The sequence below is a fragment of the Schistocerca cancellata genome, chromosome 3 (assembly GCF_023864275.1).
Source record: "Schistocerca cancellata isolate TAMUIC-IGC-003103 chromosome 3, iqSchCanc2.1, whole genome shotgun sequence".
NCBI classification, from domain to species: domain Eukaryota; kingdom Metazoa; phylum Arthropoda; class Insecta; order Orthoptera; family Acrididae; genus Schistocerca; species Schistocerca cancellata.
Window position 1 is genome coordinate 711,507,376 of NC_064628.1, and position 20,687 is coordinate 711,528,062.

At 39.0% G+C, this 20,687-nt stretch overlaps 1 protein-coding gene across 2 annotated transcripts in view; it reads right to left on the reverse strand.

The window, feature by feature from the left end:
* Positions 1 to 12,984: 12,984 nt before the first annotated feature.
* The window catches only part of LOC126176973 (ribonuclease P protein subunit p25-like protein), a 43,920-nt gene continuing 36,217 nt past the window's right edge, over positions 12,985 to 20,687 (reverse strand). For both annotated transcript variants that reach the window (XM_049924191.1, XM_049924190.1), the window contains exons 4-5: positions 13,532 to 13,648; positions 12,985 to 13,439 (exon numbers count right to left, since the gene is read on the reverse strand). In XM_049924191.1, the coding sequence (XP_049780148.1) occupies positions 13,181 to 13,439; positions 13,532 to 13,648 (376 nt within the window). In that variant the 3' untranslated portion in view covers positions 12,985 to 13,180. The remainder of the gene's footprint in view (positions 13,440 to 13,531; positions 13,649 to 20,687) is intronic.

A 20,687-nucleotide genomic window follows, 5' to 3' on the forward strand; every position in this document is an offset into this window, starting at 1 on the left:
CAAATGTGTTTCATGAATGTGTAGACTCAGAAGATGTGGGTGACGGTTGTGATGAGATCACTGATGAAGAACCCACACTGGCAGAAGTTAATAAATCGGGCGAGACTTGGTGTGATGAAACACATGAGATGTACTATTGTCCATTTACAAAATGGGAATGTTTACTTATTCTCAGCAGTATGCAAGTGGATTTATTTAGTTGCAATAGATTTATTTACTTGGTTCACATTGTATGGCTGTTCCGACATTACTATCAACACCATCTTAACAGTGCTGAGAGACATGTTAATGTGGGACTGAGGGTGCTGATGACTGCTGACAAGGCACACATTTCAGTGGCTGTACTGGACATGGCCTACACCTAAATAGGATTGGAAAGGGATGGTTGGTGAAGTTTGTAAACTTGGGCTCAATCAAGGTCAAATTCTGGTGGCTGTGTGTAGAAGGGCTAGGCTTTTTTTTTTCCTCCCCAGGTAGGAAGTATGCCTGCTTGAGGAAAGTTATTTAGATGCTGGAATATAAATCAGATTAATTGCTAATAGACCTTCACACTGATGTTATTTGTATCTCAAAGCATCATTTGTAGCAAAGAAAGATTAAGGCTTCCTATGGAAGTACATTACATACCGTATTTACTCGAATCTAAGCCGCACTTTTTTTCCAGTTTTTGTAATCCAAAAAACCGCCTGCGGCTTAGAATCGAGTGCAAAGCAAGCGGAAGTTCTGAAAAATGTTGGTAGGTGCCGCCACAACTAACTTCTGCCGTCGAATATATGTAGCGCTACACAGACATGCTTTGTAGGCACAAAGATAAATATTGGCGCCAAAACCTCTGCGTCAGTAAATAAATAAAAAAAAAGGTGGAAGACGAGCTTTTTTTTCTCTGCCCCGAGTTTCGACCACTGCATTTTCATACATTATCCAACGAAGTAAATACAAATTCCGTATTGTTCATCTTCGAATGTATTAGAATTTCAATGTACTACGAAAATCCGACTGGCAAGACTGTTTGGGATGTTTGTCAATACGGCCAACTGTACGTTCTGAATTTTTTCCTACCTGTGAGAAGAGATGGTTGCTAATAGTAACCTGATGAAATGTGAATCACAAGCAGTATTCTCTTCACCATTCACCATAAGAATAATACGAATATAAACATTTTGCCATGTGTTCTTCCGTGTTTGTTGCTATCTCATTTAAATCCTGTCTGCCTAATAAACTACGAAACTAGAGTGAGACAACAGCAAACGCGGAAGAATACACTTATCGTGTCTGTTTATATTCGTATTATTCTTAGCCTAATAGTGATACAGTCAGAAATGAACCACGGCAACTGACTAGATTTTTAAATCTAAGATGACTCTAATTTCTGTGCAGAATTTGATGTACTAAAGAAGCGGCCGCAAAGATTTTCAAACGGAGAAAAATTTGCGCCTAACTCTCGTTCAGAACATGTTCTATCATACGCAGCCTATTATTTGGTTCTTGTTGATCATTCTCAAAGAAAGCAGCAGTGTAAGTAACAACAAATAGCAGTCTCTTGACATTGCTTCGCTAATGAGACGGTTCGCCTCTTTTCAGTTGTAAGCGGCTGTAGCGCGCACAAAAGCAAGCCACGCCGCGAACGGCGACAGGCCGTAAACACGCACTATCAGAATGCGACAAACAATGCATGACACATTACAGTGATGCATTTTCAGCTTAGAGTGACGTAAACACCTATAACAGAGAAAACGGCACTTATCAGATCAAACAAAATAAGCAATCGATTCAAACCAGACGAAGCACGTGAAAAAGGAAGGGTACCCGTATAAATACGGACGGAGCGCCTGACGCATAGCAATGGCTACCTGGTAAAGCTTACGACTCGAACCAAACTACTGTAGCTGTATAGTCATTCATTCGACCTAAATTGTGTCTCATATTACAATGGACCAACTTTGTTTCGATTTGGAGGTGCGGCCTAAAACTTTTATCTCCCCTTGAATTTCGAGTCTCAAATTTCAGGTGCGGCTTAGATTCGGGAAATCTTTTTTTCCTTTGTTTCGAGTCTCATTTTTCAGGTGCGGCTTAGATTCGGGTAAATACGGTATTATCTTATTTCTATACAAGGTGTTCATTGCAGAATGGAGGAGTAGCCATGCCAAATGTGATGAGTCACTCAAGGGAGTTGACATAACAAAGCATTGTAAAGGCCAGTTATTTGAGGACTGTGTAGGAGAGTGTACATTTTTAGGGAAAAATCTTTTCATTATAGGCCTCCACCGATCTCCCAATTCAGACAACATGGTTTTCCCCTCCAGGTTTGATGCTGTGTTAGGATCATTTCTTAAGAAATGACATGAGGTTGATTTTGAGTGGGTATTTCAATATACACTTTGACTGATTCTCCATAGGAAAGAATGTTAATGCAATTACTTGAATCTTACAACTCAGTGCAGATAGTAACTTTCCCAATCAAGTTCAGAGAAACAACAGCACAATCATAGGCAAAATCTTCACAAACTGTTCTGTAATTGATTGGCACAGTGTGAGAAAAATTAGTAACAGACAATCTGGCTATGGTGCAAGATAGTAATAATGAAAGGAATGAAGGCTCGTTGTATCCCAAAGTACTGAACAGAAGATTAGTCCACTTGCAATGCAGACACTTAAAAGCCACACTTTAAGGGCTACTTTGCCAAGAAATCTATAATACAGATGACTTTGACAACATGAATACATCTCTGCAAGTTATGTCACTTTCTTTAATAGCTATTTTTTACTGAAAAATGCAGGCACATATGTAGCACTAATAAGCATCCAATTTGGATAACTAATGGCATTAGAATATTGTGTAAGAGGAAATGGGAGGTATACACCTAGATCTCAGCTACAGATTTTATTACAGTAACATTTTAAAGTGCTGAGGAATGCCATCAGACAAGTGTATTACACAAAGAGAAAAGAAAACTCACAAAACAAAATTTCAACATTGTGAAAGAGGTATGAGGGCAGAATTTGTGCACTTAATATATTAAACTTCTCTTCTGTGAGAATGAAATTGTTAGTGATCCACCAGAATTGCACAAAATACTTACTAATTACTTCCTTTCACAGAATGCAAGCTAAATCAAATGGTCTCTCTACTGGTGAATATGTAAAACTCTTGAAAGCTGGTGTTCCAAGAGGTCGCATAACGCTACAGGAAACAAGCAAAGATTAAACTGAATCAATTATTACATCGTTAAAGACCTACATGAGTATAATGAGATTTCACATATGATTAGGAAGACTAGGGCACTATATGACATACCCTGTACTTAGCCACCTGTGCAACAAGTCTTTCAGTTGTGGTCAGTTTCCTATTAGCTTAAAACACTTGTTACGGAGACCACTTTATAGAAGGTGGTGAAGGAGATGACACAGACCATTACTAGTCAATCTATTTACTACCATGTTTTCAAAAGTTTTTGAGGAAACAATGTATAGGAGAGTATAACTGGAGTCAAAAATAGAAGCAATTGAGTTTAGTCTTGTTCTGCGCATCTGACATCATCCATTCTCCAAAAGCCAATGAGCATTCAATAGTGTTCCAATGCTTTGCTGTGAATGTCTTAGTCAATGCAAGCACTAAACATCATCATAGCATGTTATTTAGTTAACTGTGATCCCATTTGTTCAGAATAGTCGTGAATGATGATGATCGTAAGTAAAAAATTCTACATAAGCAAGTGAAGGACATATGTTGCAGGATACATCCTTTCTTCAAATGGAAAGTCTCGCTTTGTGCAACTGTAAATGTTACTTAGAGCCAGCAACACTGCAGTCCGTCCTTGTTTTGAGTGGTGCCTGCCATCATTCATTAATCTGACTACAGTGGCCTATCTCAGTACATGTAATTTGCTGTCAGACTCTGTTTGGCTTTAGGAAGGAAGTACTCATGGAAAATGCTGTTTACTCTGTTGTGTATGAAGTACTACCAGGGCTAGATGATAGGTTGATGGCAGTAGGTGTTTTTGATTGTGTTTTGCGTAAGTTGGAACATTATGGGATTAAGGAAGAAGCACAACAATGGTTTACTTTGCATCTGGAAATAGGAAGCAGAAGGGTGTCCTCGACTGTCACCAACTAGGGAAGAAGTTCGAATCTGACTGGGGTCTTGTAAAGAGGGAGCACCACAGGTGTTTGTTCGGGGTTTATTGATTTTCTTTATATACATGTCAAGAACCTGCCACAGAATACGACAAATGTTATCGTGAAGGATGTAGAATGTAATACAATTGACACAGTTAATACAATATTCTGTAACATAAGCATGCAGCTTTCACTGAACAGATTAATGCTCAACTGTGACAAAACAGAATGCATAATGTTTCTGACAAGAACTCTACTAAATGCTAAGTTTCGTTGACAGGAGACAATCAGTCCATGAAGTTGGCCATTTTAAATTCTTAGAACTGACGATAGATGAAAGGCTGTCTTGGAATTATCATGTTCAACATCTTGTGCATAAAGTGAAAGCTGCAATCTGCACTATTGCAAATGATTTATATTGTTCTTCACTATCCAAATGATTCATATAATCTCTGACAATGAAACATTAAAGCTTGTCTAATTGTTTGCTTTCACTCTGATATCTCTTAAGATGTTAAGTCTTTGTGCTCACCAAGAATATTATTAGCCCAGAAACGGGCAGTCAGACGAATATGCAGCATCAGTTCCGAACTTCTTGTAAGCTGTTGTTAAGGTGTCTTGGAATTTTAACTCTGTTGCCCTTCTAGTATGTTCCACCATGGGATACAATGTTGACAATAGTGACTCTTTAATAAGGAACTGCACCATTCATTAAGTGACCAATGAAAAACAGCACACACTTGGATAACATATTTTTTTAAGCATTCTACAGAGAAGTGTGCACTATTAAGCAGATTTCATTTTCATTAGGCTTCCAGCAGAAATGATTGGTAAAACTCAAGTATTCAAATCCAAGTTTCCTTGTATGAGGGTGATCCCAAAACTAAGAGCTCCAGTTTTTTTTTTAATTTAAAGGAATTGTTTTTTACAATAAATATGTAAACAGTTTTGAAGCTTGAACATTGTTCTATTTTTCTACATAATTGCCATTTCGATTGATGCTTTTCTGTAAATGCTGTAGCAGTTTTTGTATGACCATGTCATACCAGCCCACTGCCATGGTATTCATCTTTCACCTCCCTCAATGTCGTCACTGAAGTGCCTTCCAGCCAACAGTTCTTTCAATTAGGAAAACAAGTGAAAGTCATTGGGTGGTAAGTCTGGGTTATAGGGTGGATGGGTGAGGATGTCTCACTCAAACTGTTGCAGACAATCCACTGTTCGACAGGCAATGTTCAGTGATTGGTATTGTCATGGAGAAGGCTTATGCCCTTGCTCACCATTCCTCTTCTTCAGTTCAGAATTGGCCGCCTGAGTTTTTTTAATGTCTGACAATACCTGTGAACATTTATTATTGTTCCAGGGACCATGAAGTCGGCCAACGATATCCCCTTTCGGTCCCAAAACACAGTTGCCGTTACTTTACCGACAGGCTGTGTTCTTTTGAATTTTCATGGCTTGGGTGAATCGGAATGCAGCCACTTGTGTGATTGTTGTATGGTCTCAGGAGTGAAATGGAAAGCCCAGGTTTCATCATCCACAACTACTGAATTCCGAAGATTGTCCTTTTCACCTGCACGGCATTAAAGAAATTGGCGAGAAGATTCAATGCGTTGCCACACCTGTTCTTCTGTCAGCATTCTTGAGATGCATTTTGCACACACCTTCTGAAATTTCAACACTTCCGTCAAAGTCCAGTGAACGGTGACTCTGAGAAACCTCTGGAACAACACTGCAGAGCTCATCGAGAGTGATCCATCGCTTTTGAAGCATGATTTATTCAACCTTTGTAATCGCCTCTTCAGGAATTGGCAATATCCTGCTTATTTCGTCATCTTTGTTATGTTAAGTAACTGCTTTTTGCATCCTATTTTTAATCTAATATGTACACGACAACATTGATATTTATAATAGGTAAACACTTATCTATGCAGCGGAAAAACAGAGGCTTATGTGAAACTATTACTTGTCATAATCTATCCTAGAATCTAAATATAACACAATAACAGAATATGAAAGCATACTCTGAACTTCAGGCAAGGAAGCAAAATCTACACATAAAAAAATTTTCTATCACTGCAGTTGTGTAAACCACAGTTCAACTGAAACTGCCTTTTTGATTAGCAACAAACACAATTAAGGCATAAAGGAGTGTGAGAATTACAAGATTTATAAAGGGATCACTGCAAGGTATGTGATTACTTACTTTACGCAGTATTTTTGCAGTTTCTTTTTTTTCTTTCTAACTGAATACTTACTTTAGCCGCATTTCCTCAAGAGATACTTCTGCAAAATGACAGGGAGTGAAAGTAAGAACCACATGGAGTGGCTGCGCAGTTTGAGGCGCCATGTCACGGATTGCGTGGCCTCTCCTGCCGAAGGTTCGGTCCTCCCTCAGGCATAGGTTGTGTGTGTGTAGGTTTTTTTTTTTTTTTTTTCTCAGTATAATGTAGTTTAAGTAGTGTGTAAGTCTAGGGACTGATGACCTCAGCAGTTTGATCCCTTAGGAATTCACACACATTTTTGAGTGAAAGTAAGAGAACACTCTGGTTCTCAAGTGAACACAACAAAAGATATATACAAGTATGAACCATGTCAAACTAGTTAATTTATGAGTTGACTTGATTACAGAGCTGCTGGAATCCAATGAATTTTAGTGTTTCATTCACTCTATGATAGTACTTACATCTAATACCATGCTGGTAATCTCTATTTATTTGCAGTCATGTAATACGAGTTTTTGTGATATTAAGACTTAACCATTTCCCACAAACCAGCTGAGGCCTGTTCACTTATAATTTGGATTGTCTCCAATATGGGACTGTCAATGTATGGGGAAGCAGTTGTTTTTTAACATATCAGCAAAGTACCTAGAATGTTATGTATACCAGAAAAATGGAGTAGAACCAATTCTGAACTTTGTGAGATGTCATTTTGTGTTCCCCCATTCTTTGTTCTTTTTTTATTTCTTTGGTGAAATATGAACCTCTCTTTTGTGTGAAACTTAATTCATGCAAGAAGTAGCTCTTAAATTTTAGTTTCTCAAGCAGAATTTTATGGTACACACTATCAAATGATTTGTCAATGATGGAACATACTAGCAGGATACAACTGCTGTTTAACTTTGCTATGACAACATTTATGACATCATATACAGTATTTTATGTAGACAGTCCCTTATGAATGCTAAAATAGGAGACAGTTTGCAAATTATGCTGTAACAAAGAAGTTTGTACACTATTGTAGGTAACTGATGGTTAATTTCTGTACTTAAAGCAAAGTATTCTGTGATTAGGAACGTGACAAGTTAAAATTGTTGCTCGGCCAGGATCCCTGCCTTCATGCATTGCAATATGAATTACACCATTTGAGCTTTCCTCAGAGACCAACATAAAGAATGATTTATAAGGGAAGGAGATGGAAAAGACAAGAAAGGGCAGGCTGAAGCTTTCAGTTGGTCTCTGTGGCAAACTCAGGTAGTGCAATTCAAAGTGCAATGCCTGCAAAAGGCAGGGAACTGAATTTCAATTCTCAGTCCTGCATGCAGTTTTAACTTGCCAAAGATAATTATTGTGTGTCACTTTGGCAAGCCTTTTTGAATGGATTGAATTTTGAGCCTGTAACTAAGAGCTGATCTGCCTATCTCCACATTTACAGATGTGTATTTCTATCGCATAGTTAAGTCTGTCAATAAACTAATTTAGGGCCAAAGGTGAACAACTCACTACATAGTAGACGCAATGAGTTATTGACACACATTTATTTAAACATGACAAAAGCAATTACTAATACTCTTTGAATGTTTTGTAAAAACTGAGACATATTCTGCTGGTGCATGTTAACTGTTATCACACTAGCTTATGTGTTGCCAGTTCCACTGTTATGACACAGTCTCAAGGCCTGTTAACACAATATTCACTAACCTGTATGGCACCTGACCTAACACTGATTTGATTTATACAGACAGCCACTTTCCTTTTCTTATAGAAGTTCTACAATAGCATGAAATTAGATTTTATCTAGCTACTTTTATCAGGAGTAAAAATTTCTCGGTGTACATGCCGCGTCAAATCAGGATAAATCTCCGAGCTTTCGACCACTGCCTCCATGGTCTTCGTCAGGGCTAAAACTGACGAAGACCATGGAGGCAGTGGTCGAAAGCTCGGAGATTTATCCTGATTTGACGCGGCATGTACACCGAGAAATTTTTACTCAGGAAATACGTCGCGAAAGACTTCGTAGCCACATTACTTTTATCAGGGTTATAAACACAAAGTCAAATAGGGGTAATGCAGGAGTAGGTTTAATAATGAATAGGAAAATAGGAATGCGGGTAAGCTACTACAAACAGCATAGTGAACGCATTATTTTGGCCAAGATAGATACGAAGCCCACACCTACTACAGTAGTACAAGTTTATATGCCAACTAGCTCTGCAGATGACGAAGAAATTGAAGAAATGTATGATGAAATAAAAGAAATTATTCAGATAGTGAAGGGAGACGAAAATTTAATAGTCATGGGTGACTGGAATTCGAGTGTAGGAAAAGGGAGAGAAGGAAACGTAGTAGGTGAATATGGATTGGGGCTAAGAAATGAGAGAGGAAGCCGCCTGGTAGAATTTTGCACAGAGCACAACTTAATCATAGCTAACACTTGGTTTAAGAATCATGATAGAAGGTTGTATACATGGAAGAACCCTGGAGATACTAAAAGGTGTCAGATAGATTATATAATGGTAAGACAAAGATTTAGGAACCAGGTTTTAAATTGTAAGACATTTCCAGGGGCAGATGTTGACTCTGACCACAATCTACTGGTTATGACCTGTAGATTAAAACTGAAGAAACTGCAAAAAGGTGGGAATTTAAGGAGATGGGACCTGGATAAACTGAAAGAACCAGAGGTTGTACAGAGTTTCAGGGAGAGCATAAGGGAACAATTGACAGGAATGGGGGAAAGAAATACAGTAGAAGAAGAATGGATAGCTTTGAGGGATGAAATAGTGAAGGCAGCAGAGGATCAAGTAGGTAAAAAGACGAGGGCTAGTAGAAATCCATGGGTAACAGAAGAAATATTGAATTTAATTGATGAAAGGAGAAAATATAAAAATGCAGTAAATGAAGCAGGCAAAAAGGAATACAAACGTCTCAAAAATGAGATCGACAGGAAGTGCAGAATGGCTAAGCAGGGATGGCTAGAGGACAAATGTAAGGATGTAGAGGCTTATCTCACTAGGGGTAAGATAGATACTGCGTACAGGAAAATTAAAGAGACCTTTGGAGATAAGAGAACCACTTGTATGAACATCAAGAGCTCAGATGGAAACCCAGTTCTAAGCAAAGAAGGGAAAGCAGAAAGGTGGAAGGAGTATATAGAGGGTCTATACAAGGGCGATGTACTTGAGGACAATATTATGGAAATGGAAGAGGATGTAGATGAAGATGAAATGGGAGATACTATACTGCGTGAAGAGTTTGACAGAGCACTGAAAGACCTGAGTCGAAACAAGGCCCCCGGAGTAGACAACATTCCATTGGAACTACTGACGGCCTTGGGAGAGCCAGTCCTGACAAAACTCTACCATCTGGTGAGCAAGATGTATGAAACAGGCGAAATACCCTCAGACTTCAAGAAGAATGTAATAATTCCAATCCCAAAGAAAGCAGGTGTTGACAGATGTGAAAATTACCGAACAATCAGTTTAATAAGCCACAGCTGCAAAATACTAACACGAATTCTTTACAGACGAATGGAAAAACTAGTAGAAGCCGACCTCGGGGAAGATCAGTTTGGATTCCGTAGAAATACTGGAACACGTGAGGCAATACTGACCTTACGACTTATCTTAAAAGAAAGATTAAGGAAAGGCAAACCTACGTTTCTAGCATTTGTAGACTTAGAGAAAGCTTTTGACAATGTTGACTGGAATACTCTCTTTCAAATTATGAAGGTGGCAGGGGTAAAATACAGGGAGCGAAAGGCTATTTACAATTTGTACAGAAACCAGATGGCAGTTATAAGAGTCGAGGGGCATGAGAGGGAAGCAGTGGTTGGGAAGGGAGTGAGACAGGGTTGTAGCCTCTCCCCAATGTTATTCAATCTGTATATTGAGCAAGCAGTAAAGGAAACAAAAGAAAATTTTGGAGTAGGTATTAAAATCCATGGAGAAGAAATAAAAACTTTGAGGTTCGCCGATGACATTGTAATTCTGTCAGAGACAGCAAAGGACTTGGAAGAGCAGTTGAACGGAATGGATGGTGTCCTGAAGGGAGGATATAAGATGAACATCAACAAAAGCAAAACGAGGATAATGGAATGTAGTCGAATTAAGTCGGGTGATGCTGAGGGTATTAGATTAGGAAATGAGACACTTAAAGTAGTAAAGGAGTTTTGCTATTTGGGGAGCAAAATAACTGATGATGGTCGAAGTAGAGAGGATATAAAATGTAGACTGGCAATGGCAAGGAAAGCGTTTCTGAAGAAGAGAAATTTGTTAACATCGAGTATAGATTTAAGTGTCAGGAAGGCATTTCTGAAAGTATTTGTATGGAGTGTAGCCATGTATGGAAGTGAAACATGGACGGTAAATAGTTTGGACAAGAAGAGAATAGAAGCTTTTGAAATGTGGTGCTACAGAAGAATGCTGAAGATTAGATGGGTAGATCACATAACTAATGAGGAAGTATTGAATAGGATTGGGGAGAAGAGAAGTTTGTGGCACAACTTGACCAGAAGAAGGGATCGGTTGGTAGGACATGTTCTGAGGCATCAAGGGATCACCAATTTAGTATTGGAAGGCAGCGTGGAGGGTAAAAATCGCAGGGGGAGACCAAGAGATGAATATACTAAGCAGATTCAGAAGGATGTAGGTTGCAGTAGGTACTGGGAGATGAAGAAGCTTGCACAGGATAGAGTAGCATGGAGAGCTGCATCAAACCAGTCTCAGGACTGAAGACAACAACAACAAACACTTTTATCTGTTCAGTTTCAGTGACTTTAAAGTGACATTCTGATAAAACATGCTGGTATTCGAATTGCTCCTATTTCTGTATCAACATGAGTGCATTCTTTTTACTTGTAGACAGAAGTTACTAAATGAGTGTTCTCTCAGATCCACAGATTTGTAAGTGCTGCAGTATTTTGCTTTGACAGTAGCCATTTCAACTACAGAGGCATTTTTTGTGCAGCTAATTTCATTTGGAGAAGTTCATCTTAAAAACAATCTAGTGGAAACATTACAATATTGCATTAGCCATGGAAGTAACTTCTTACCAGAAATATTCAGGTGCAGACCACGTCACACAAGTGCACCCATTGATAGTTTGTATGATGGGGCCTTTACCTGGGGGGGGGGGGGGGTAGAAGTATTTTTAATATTTTGGAAGACAAATGGTGACTTCTAAGTAGCCATAAAAAAACTCCAGTTCTAACCCTGTTAAAAAGCTATGTAATATCCATTTTTAAATCATTTTCTTGAAAGAAAAGCACCTGTCTACACTATATTTTTTTCCTTTCCCTAAGAGTGGAGGCGGGGCAGGGGGGGGGGGGGGGCGGGGCGGCAGCAGCGGCTTCTCCCTTGCTCCAGGCATGGGCACACTTGTAATTCATGATATGTCTTAATGTCTGAGTGAAGACAATGCATCACTTGCACCCATCTTTGAATGTCACTCTGTAGAACAGCTTCATTCCAGTGTTATCATATTAGTAACAGAGTGTCAAGATCTTTGTGCCAGAGTAAGATGCATTCTCAAGGCTGCAGTTTAATTGTTGCCGGCACTCCCAACTGTAATTAGAATAGTGTCTTCACTCAGATGAGTCTAACTAACTAATGACACTGATGAGCTCCACCTGTGGTGTAAAAGTATTAACTAACTGGTGATCGCTACCCAAAGAATTTTGTACCAGTTGTGACTTTCAACAAACAAAAACACCTTTGAACATTATGCCCTATAAAGCAAGAATCATTGTGAAAATAGTGAGTTGTATGAATGATTTTGTGGAATTTCTCCAGAAATTAGATAAATGTTATAACTATTAAGCTGTGTTATTGCAATTTATTACTCTCTACATAATTTGTGCACTTTTAAGTGGAGTATTCTAGTATTGATGTGTCAATATAAGCACTGAAATTAAACTTTTAAAATGATGAATTTGTAAATAGTAGTGTCGAAACAACTAAAGTCTTCACTTTAATAATTGTGTACTTTCCAGTGCGAGCAATTTAATCAAAAATCCACTATGTCACCAATGTTGTTACACCATTTGAGCATAAAACATTATTTCACCACAGCATTTTCCACTTTTATTCCACTGTGTTTAAAACAAAAATGGTTCAAATGGCTCTTAGCACTATGGGACTTAACTGCTGTGGTCATCAGTCCCCTAGAACTGAGAACTACTTAAACCTAACTAACCTAAGGACATCACACACATCCATGCCCGAAGCAGGACTCGAACCTGTGACCGGAGCGGTCGCGCGGTTCTAGACTGTAGCGCCTAGAACTGCTCGGCCACTCCGGCTAGCACTGTGTTTATAACACCTTTCAATACTAGACATAGAATTCTCCTCTTTATGACGGCTGTAGTACTTACCAAACAAACTCACTCACTCACTCACTCTCTTTTCCTCTCTCACTGCTGCACTGTTATTCATATATTTTCACTGGAGTCTCTGTTAACCTCACTAAATATTTTACTTTAAGACTTCATTAACAGTTTTGTATTGGAGTAAACTTCATGTGAATGCTTTCTACATGCTGAGCACCATGTGCCCTTCTCTTTTGCAGATAAAGTTTTTACTTAATGTTATTCCTGTCAGAGAAATTGGTGTGTCTAATTAACACAGGTGTATAAGAAAGTAACTGATTCAGTGTAATTATATATATTTTGTACAAATTCCATGTGGCAGCAATGTTCAATAGGTAATAAGTACATCTTATGACTCAAATGCAAAAGTGACAATATTTTTTGTGCAATACCTTATTACCAGAACATACGCAGACAAAATAGGTCCAGTTCATGTATAGGAACTTTTGATAGGAAATTAAATTCCATTTCACATTCATGTCTGTTGACCACTTTCAGAGCCCCCACCAGATGTGCCAATTCTCCTCTGCCTATCTCCACCAGATTTTGGTGGTATCCTACCACTGCCAACATGCTTTGGTTTTCTCTGATCTGATCGTAGTCCCATTGCAGCAAATTCTTCATTAGATACCCGAGGACCCCTGTTGCGTTTTGGCTGATTCTGTTTCCTCACATGTTCAGAAGATCCTTCTGTGGATCGCCAGAATGTGTCGAAGCTTCCTGGTGCCTGATAGCTGTAATATCAAATGTAAATTAGTTGTTTAACTGTAAAACACATGAAAAACAGCCCACGAAACAGTAGAAGATAGAACAATGAATACTTTACCCTGGTTCATTTTTATCAAGTGGGTCTTTTGAAAGAAGTATATGTATTGTAGGAATTTCTCGAATTACAACCAGTGTGTCCAGATTTTCCATTTGTGGTTCCCAGTACTCTTCCACCCTAGAACAAAAATACATTCTTCAAGTGTTGAAAGTTTTGCAACTTACAATCTCCGAACACTGTAATTCAAAAATGATAAGCCAAAAATGAAATATCAATGAAAGTACATCACTTTTCTTGGAATTCAATGGCATACAGAATAACTGAACTCAGAAAATTCTTTGAAGGATATTCTATGAGTAGTTTAGTAACTCAGTTTTATCAATTAAGCCAGAACATCTCATGGAAATAATTGCAAAGCCTACAGGAACATTAAGGAAGAGTGAAGTTAAGCATCTTGTAGATGGAGATACCATTACAGACTACAGTTAGGCTCAGTTGGAGAAAGGTCGGGACTAAACCAACCTACCAATATTCACATGGTACAATTTAGAAAAATTTGCAGATGACCAACTGATTATAGCCCAAGACTATGAGGACATAGAGTATATGACCAGAAAATTGATTCAAGAATATAAAAAAATCAGGTCTAAATGTAAACATGAATAAAACAAAGTACATGGTAATTGGTGGAGTGAATACAGCTACTGAGGAATATAAATATTTAGGTGTGAAAATTACAAATGATGGGAAACAGGACAAAGAAATTAGATCAAGAATAAATTCTGGAAAGACGACAATCTCTTTATTGAATGGAATTCTCTGGGACAAACACATAAGAACTGATAACAAAATAAGGATTTTTAAAACAATAGTTAGGAGCATTATTACATATGGTTCAGAAGTGTGGACAACAAAATGGCAACTGAAATCAAAATTATTAGCCACAGAAATGGATTTCTGGAGACGTTCAGCAAGAATATCAAGACGAGAAAGAATAAGAAATGAAGTAATCAGAGACAAGATGAAATGTAAAAATTCAATTATTGATTTCATCGAGCACAAACAACTTAAATGGTATGGACACATCAGACGGATGGAACAGGAAAGGCTACCAAAATGCATAATCGACTGGGTACCAATTGGAAGAAGAAAAAGGGGACGACCACCTGATACATGGAAACAGGGAGTTCAGTCAGCAATGAGGAAGAACAACATTCCTGAAGATTTATGGACAAATAGAGAAGAGTGGAGAACAATAATTAGTGACTTACTGTAATCTAGAATAGGTGCTGGAAAAATGTACTCACATTGTAAATCCAGAATAATAATAATAAATCAAGTTGGTCAGATGGGCATTTGATCTCACACCTCTCAAGCTTAAGTCCAGTGTTTTAGTCTCTGTTGGTCTGATAATCAAGACTGTGAGACACACAACAGAAAGAATGCAGGTTTTTAATCCAGACATAATGTCTTGAAGCTTTACGTCTGTTTTCACAGAGAACTATTGTTTTTTACAGATTTTAAGTTCAATTATTATATCTAACTGTGGGGTTCCGTTCCTACCCTGTACCCTTTCCCCTGGAGATAAAGATGCAGCATACTTTAAGCTGTATGTATCACCTGGGTAGTTCTAAAGGAGTATCAAAGCTGGCAGTCACACCTATCTATTACAGATCTCCTGGTTTAAACATGAATGCAAAACTACATCATAATCGTTCTTCTAAGAACCAGTAGGTTGAATGTCTGGATCATATAATTAATTTATAGATTTAGTGTTTTAGTTCTATTTATTTTACAAAATTATACAATTATGTATGCTATTTGCATTTAAGTTTATAGTGCAATAAGATAAATAAAATAATAACCACTTCAGTAAGTGTGGTCTGCACTTCCAGCTGTTATGTTTCACTTTTCATTTACTTCTTGATGAACAAATCTTAACAAATTGTCTTCTTTAGCTCAATACTGTTGTTGTTTATTCTTCACTGGCATTTTCTGACATTTGAAGAGGATGAATGTCAATATCACAACTAACTAGGCATCCACTAAAATGGGAACAAGTCACATTTTCCAAAAGATGTTTATATTTGCAAAAGAGTATTACACATTGTGAAATACTGATCTAATGTAACAAACCCAGCAGTTTAGTAAATTTAACTTTTATCTGTGGAAAATTTAATGCAGTCATGCTGTCAATGACAACAGGCCACTGAAAGGAACTGAAAAGAGCAATTGTTTAACTGCCTATCGATCATGACAATAGAGATTCAAAACAGAGGAAAAAGTAGTTGGTCCATATTGAATCCACTAAAACTGCTAATGAAAGACCCATTATAGCTCTATGTCAAATATTTAGCATCATTGATAAAACAAGATGCTGCTAGAAAACAGTGGTTGCAATGCACTTTTGATTCTTTGTCTACGATGACAAACACAAGAAAATGTGAATATTATACACATTAGTCATACATTAAAAATATTTTTAAGATTAATACACAAATAATAGATATGGACTGTCAAAGGGAAACTATAGCTGGAACACTATGCTTGTCCAGAATCTTTACGAACAAAGAAAGGACATTGCCTGTGATTTACACATTATTAAAAAAAAGCTTCTGATTGAGTGCAGTGCCTAAATGATACAGTTCCTACAAAACTGGATACAGATCATGAGGACATCCAATGTATCAAAACCTTATATTGGAATCAAACTGCACTGGCAAATAATATTTATTAAATTGGGTACATAACCCAGATGGTTTGGAAGATGTGAAAATGGGAATTAAACAGAAAGTGGCTCAACAACATTCACACTCTTGTTGATGCGGTCCTAATCACTAACAATGTAAATGATATATGGCAACGGTCAGAAAAATGGGTCTAAATATCAATATCAAAAAGACAAAATTCATCATCATTTTAAGAAATTAAACTGATTTCAAAACTGGCACAGCATCTAATGCACTGACCACAGAATGAGTTGATAAAAGACCTTCTGAAATTGGACATTTGACAATGAAGTAAAATTGTTGGTGAAGAAACCACTGCAAGTGCATCTGCTGTTACTGCCATAAGCTGATTTTTTCATTATTTACAAAGAAAATAAACAATACTGCATACATATCACAGCTGCTATTGCAAACGTGTGTGTGTGTGTGTGGGTGTTTTTCCTCCCCCCCCCCCCCCCCCCCCCCCCACACACACACACCTGTATGAAAATAAACAAGAGCCTGAATAGTGTTAACTGTTTTCTATTACAGTGTTTCTGTACACCATGCATCAGTCCACTATAGGTAAGCAGTTGTCTTTCCCTTATTTTACATATTTTTCCATCCATAAATTTTCCATTATTGTTACACACTACAGAAAAAATACATGCAAAAAAAAAATACTGTGTAAATAAAGGGTTTTGGATTTGGTAAACAATACCATGTAAATGCAGAAAAGCATGCACTCACCGCATGTTGTTGTTGTTTGCCCCGAGTCTCCCAATGTTCAGAATCAGTTGTAGCTGTAGTTTATGAAAATGGACAGCACAGGATAATGTTTTTATTGAGGAAGAAATTGTTCCTCGGCTGAAATTAATGTATGATTCCTTCCTGTCATGATTGATAGCAGTAATAAAATTGTCTTACTATCTACCTTGCATTAACAACTATCCACTGTAAATATGAAACTGAGTAGAAACCGCCACTTTATTTTTTGATGTAAATTAGAACACTACACTTCACTCATTCTGTGTTTTAGTCATTTTACCAAAGATTTTTATAATATCCACTTAATTGAAGGTTCTCCTGTAAATGCAGAACAAACAACAGCTGACAACACTAGTAACAGTGAAGTTTCATGCACAGAAGAAGCATTGATTTTGTAAATGGGGTTATTAGTTACGTTTCCTGCATCATCTAATGACACAGGTAATCTTCTTCCTCTTCTTTGAGTTGTTATTATTATTGCTGACACTGTTTTCATAAATACATGAATCTGAACTTCAACTTTGATCTTCTAAAGTTGGTTTATAATTTCTTTTATCTAGAAGCTTTGCTGGTTGTATCCAATAATGCTCATAATGATACAGCAGTCTCGTTTCCCACTGGAGGCAACATTACTTCTTCACACTTATTACTACACGATAGTGCTCACTGTTTACCAGAAAATTCAGATAGCTCATCTGAAGACTAGAGAAGCAAGGATGCTGAAAAAGAATGCCAAGCATTTTATGGTGTCTTAAACAGTGACAGGAAAATGAAGCAATTTGGGAAAACATAAGGTTTGCAAAAATATGTTTTTCAATATTCTTGGGATTAACAAATGGATTGTCTGATATTGGTTGGCTAATTCTACATGTGGGACGAGGCCAAATTCAGAATCATCATGTTTCCAAATAAACCAACCTAAAAAAAAAGATGGGAGAACCTTCATAAAGAAATTCCTCGACTGCTTTCCGAAACTGCCATCATATTACCACATTCAAGCAGAACCTTGAGGCTATTATACAATGTAAACACAACTGTATGGACTCTACGAGGAAAAATGTAATATGGAGAAGGTTCTACCATTAAGTTAGGCCACCTTTAACTTTATTTTTGAGGAGGGTAACTTTAACTCATTTTACTTCCAGGTAGTCCAGTGCAACTCGTGTTGCAGTTACAGGCTCGAAAATTGAGTGAAGACGTGGAAGCAGCACATGGAACGTGAAGAGCAGGCAAGGCTGCAAAAAGACCTAGGTAAGAAAGATGCCCAGCAGAAGTTGTTCTCAATGCACACCATGTGCTTGCAGGCCCAAAAGTAGCTACATTTTTACATGCAAGTGCAGCTCACTAGCAAACAAATTTGGCTGTTCAAACTTTACAGTGTAGAATGCAGTATGATACTGGTTTGATGTTTGTTTGTGTTTGTTTGTGTGTCTCTCAACGTGCCAGCGCTATATAGAGGGAAACATTCCACGTGGGAGAAATATATCTAAAAACAAAGATGATGTGACTTACCAAACGAAAGCGCTAGCACGTCGATAGACACACAAACAAACACAAACATGCACACAAAATTCTAGCTTTCGCAACCAACAGTTGCTTCGTCAGGAAAGAGGGAAGGAGAGGGAAAGACGAAAGGATGTGGGTTTTAAGGGAGAGGGTAAGGAGTCATTCCAATCCCGGGAGCGGAAAGACTTACCTTAGGGGGAAAAAAGGACGGGTATACACTCGGACACACACACACATATCCATCCACACATATACAGACACAAGCAGACATATTCAAAGGCAAAGAGTTTGGGCGGAGATGCCAGTCGAGACGGAAGTGCAGAGGCAAAGATGTTGTTGAATGACAGGTGAGGTATGAGTGGCGGCAACTTGAAATTAGCGGAGATTGAGGCCTGGTGGATAACGGGAAGAGAGGATATATTGAAGAGCAAGTTCCCATCTCCGGAGTTCGGATAGGTTGGTGTTAGTGGGAAGTATCCAGATAACCTGGACGGTGTAACACTGTGCCAAGATGTGCTGGCCGTGCACCAAGGCATGTTTAGCCACAGGGTGATCATCATTACCAACAAACACTGTCTGCCTGTGTCCATTCATGCGAATGGACAGTTTGTTGCTGGTCATTCCCACATAGAATGCGTCACAGTGTAGGCAGGTCAGTTGGTAAATCACGTAGGCCGCCCCATTGTAGCTGGTTACCAAGCCCCCCACAGAACGTATCTCTTCCAACGTAGATCAACACCTTCAACCCATTACATGCAGTCTCCCATCCTTCATCAAAGACACCAACCACTTTCTCGAATGCCTGGAATCCTTACCCAATCTGTTACCCCCGGAAACCATCCTTGTAACCATTGATGGCACTTCCTTATACACAAATATCCCGCACGTCCAGGGCTTCGCTGCGATGGAGCACTTCCTTTCACGCCGATCACCTGCCACCCTACCTAAAACCTCTTTCCTCATTACCTTAGCCAGCTTCATCCTGACCGACAACTTCTTCACTTTTGAAGGCCAGACATACCAACAATTAAAGGGAACAGCCATGGGTACCAGGATAGCCCCCTAGTACGCCAACATATTCATGGGTCACTTAGAGGAAGCCTTCTTGGTTACCCAGGCCTGCCAACCCAAAGTTTGGTACAGATTTATTTATGACATCTTCATGATCTGGACTCACAGTGAAGAAGAACTCCAGAATTTCCTCTCCAACCTCAACTCCTTTGGTTCCATCAGATTCACCTTGTCCTACTCCAAATCCCATGCCACTTTCCTTGACGTTGACCTCCACCTGTCCAATGTCCAGCTTCACACGTCCGTCCACATCAAACCCACCAACAAGCAACAGTACCTCCATTATGACAGCTGCCACCCATTCCACATCAAATGGTCCCTTCCCTACAGCCTAGGTCTTCATGACAAACGAATCTGCTCCAGTCCGGAATCCCTGAACCATTACACCAACAACCTGACAACAGCCTTTGCATCCCGCAACTACCTTCCCAACCTGGTACAGAAGCAAATAACCAGAGCCACTTCCTGATCCTCTCAAACCCAGAACCCCCCACAGAAGAACCCCAAAAGTGCCCCACTTGTGACAGGATACCTTCCGGGACTGGATCAGACTCTGAATGTGGCTCTCCAGCAGGGATACGACTTCCTCAAATCCTGCCCTGAAATGAGATCCATCCTTCATGAAATCCTCCCCACTCCACCAAGAGCGTCTTTCCGCCGTCCACCTAACCTTCATAACCTCTTAGTTCATCCCTATGAAATCCCCAAACCACCTTCCCTACCCTCTGGCTCCTACCCTTGTAATCGCCCCCAGTGTAAAACCTGTCCTGTGCACCCTCCCACCACCACCTACTCCAGTCCTGTAACCCGGAAGGTGTACACGATCAAAGGCAGAGCCACGTGTGAAAGCAACCACGTGATTTACCAACTGACCTGCCTACACTGTGACGCATTCTATGTGGGAATGACCAGCAACAAACTGTCCATTCGCATGAATGGACGCAGGCAGACAGTGTTTGTTGGTAATGATGATCATCCTGTGGCTAAACATGCCTTGGTGCACGGCCAGCACATCTTGGCACAGTGACTGTCCGGGTTATCTGGATACTTCCCACTAACACCAACCTATCCGAACTCCAGAGATGGGAACTTGCTCTTCAATATATCCTCTCTTCCCTTTATCCACCAGGCCTCAATCTCCGCTAATTTCAAGTTGCCGCCAC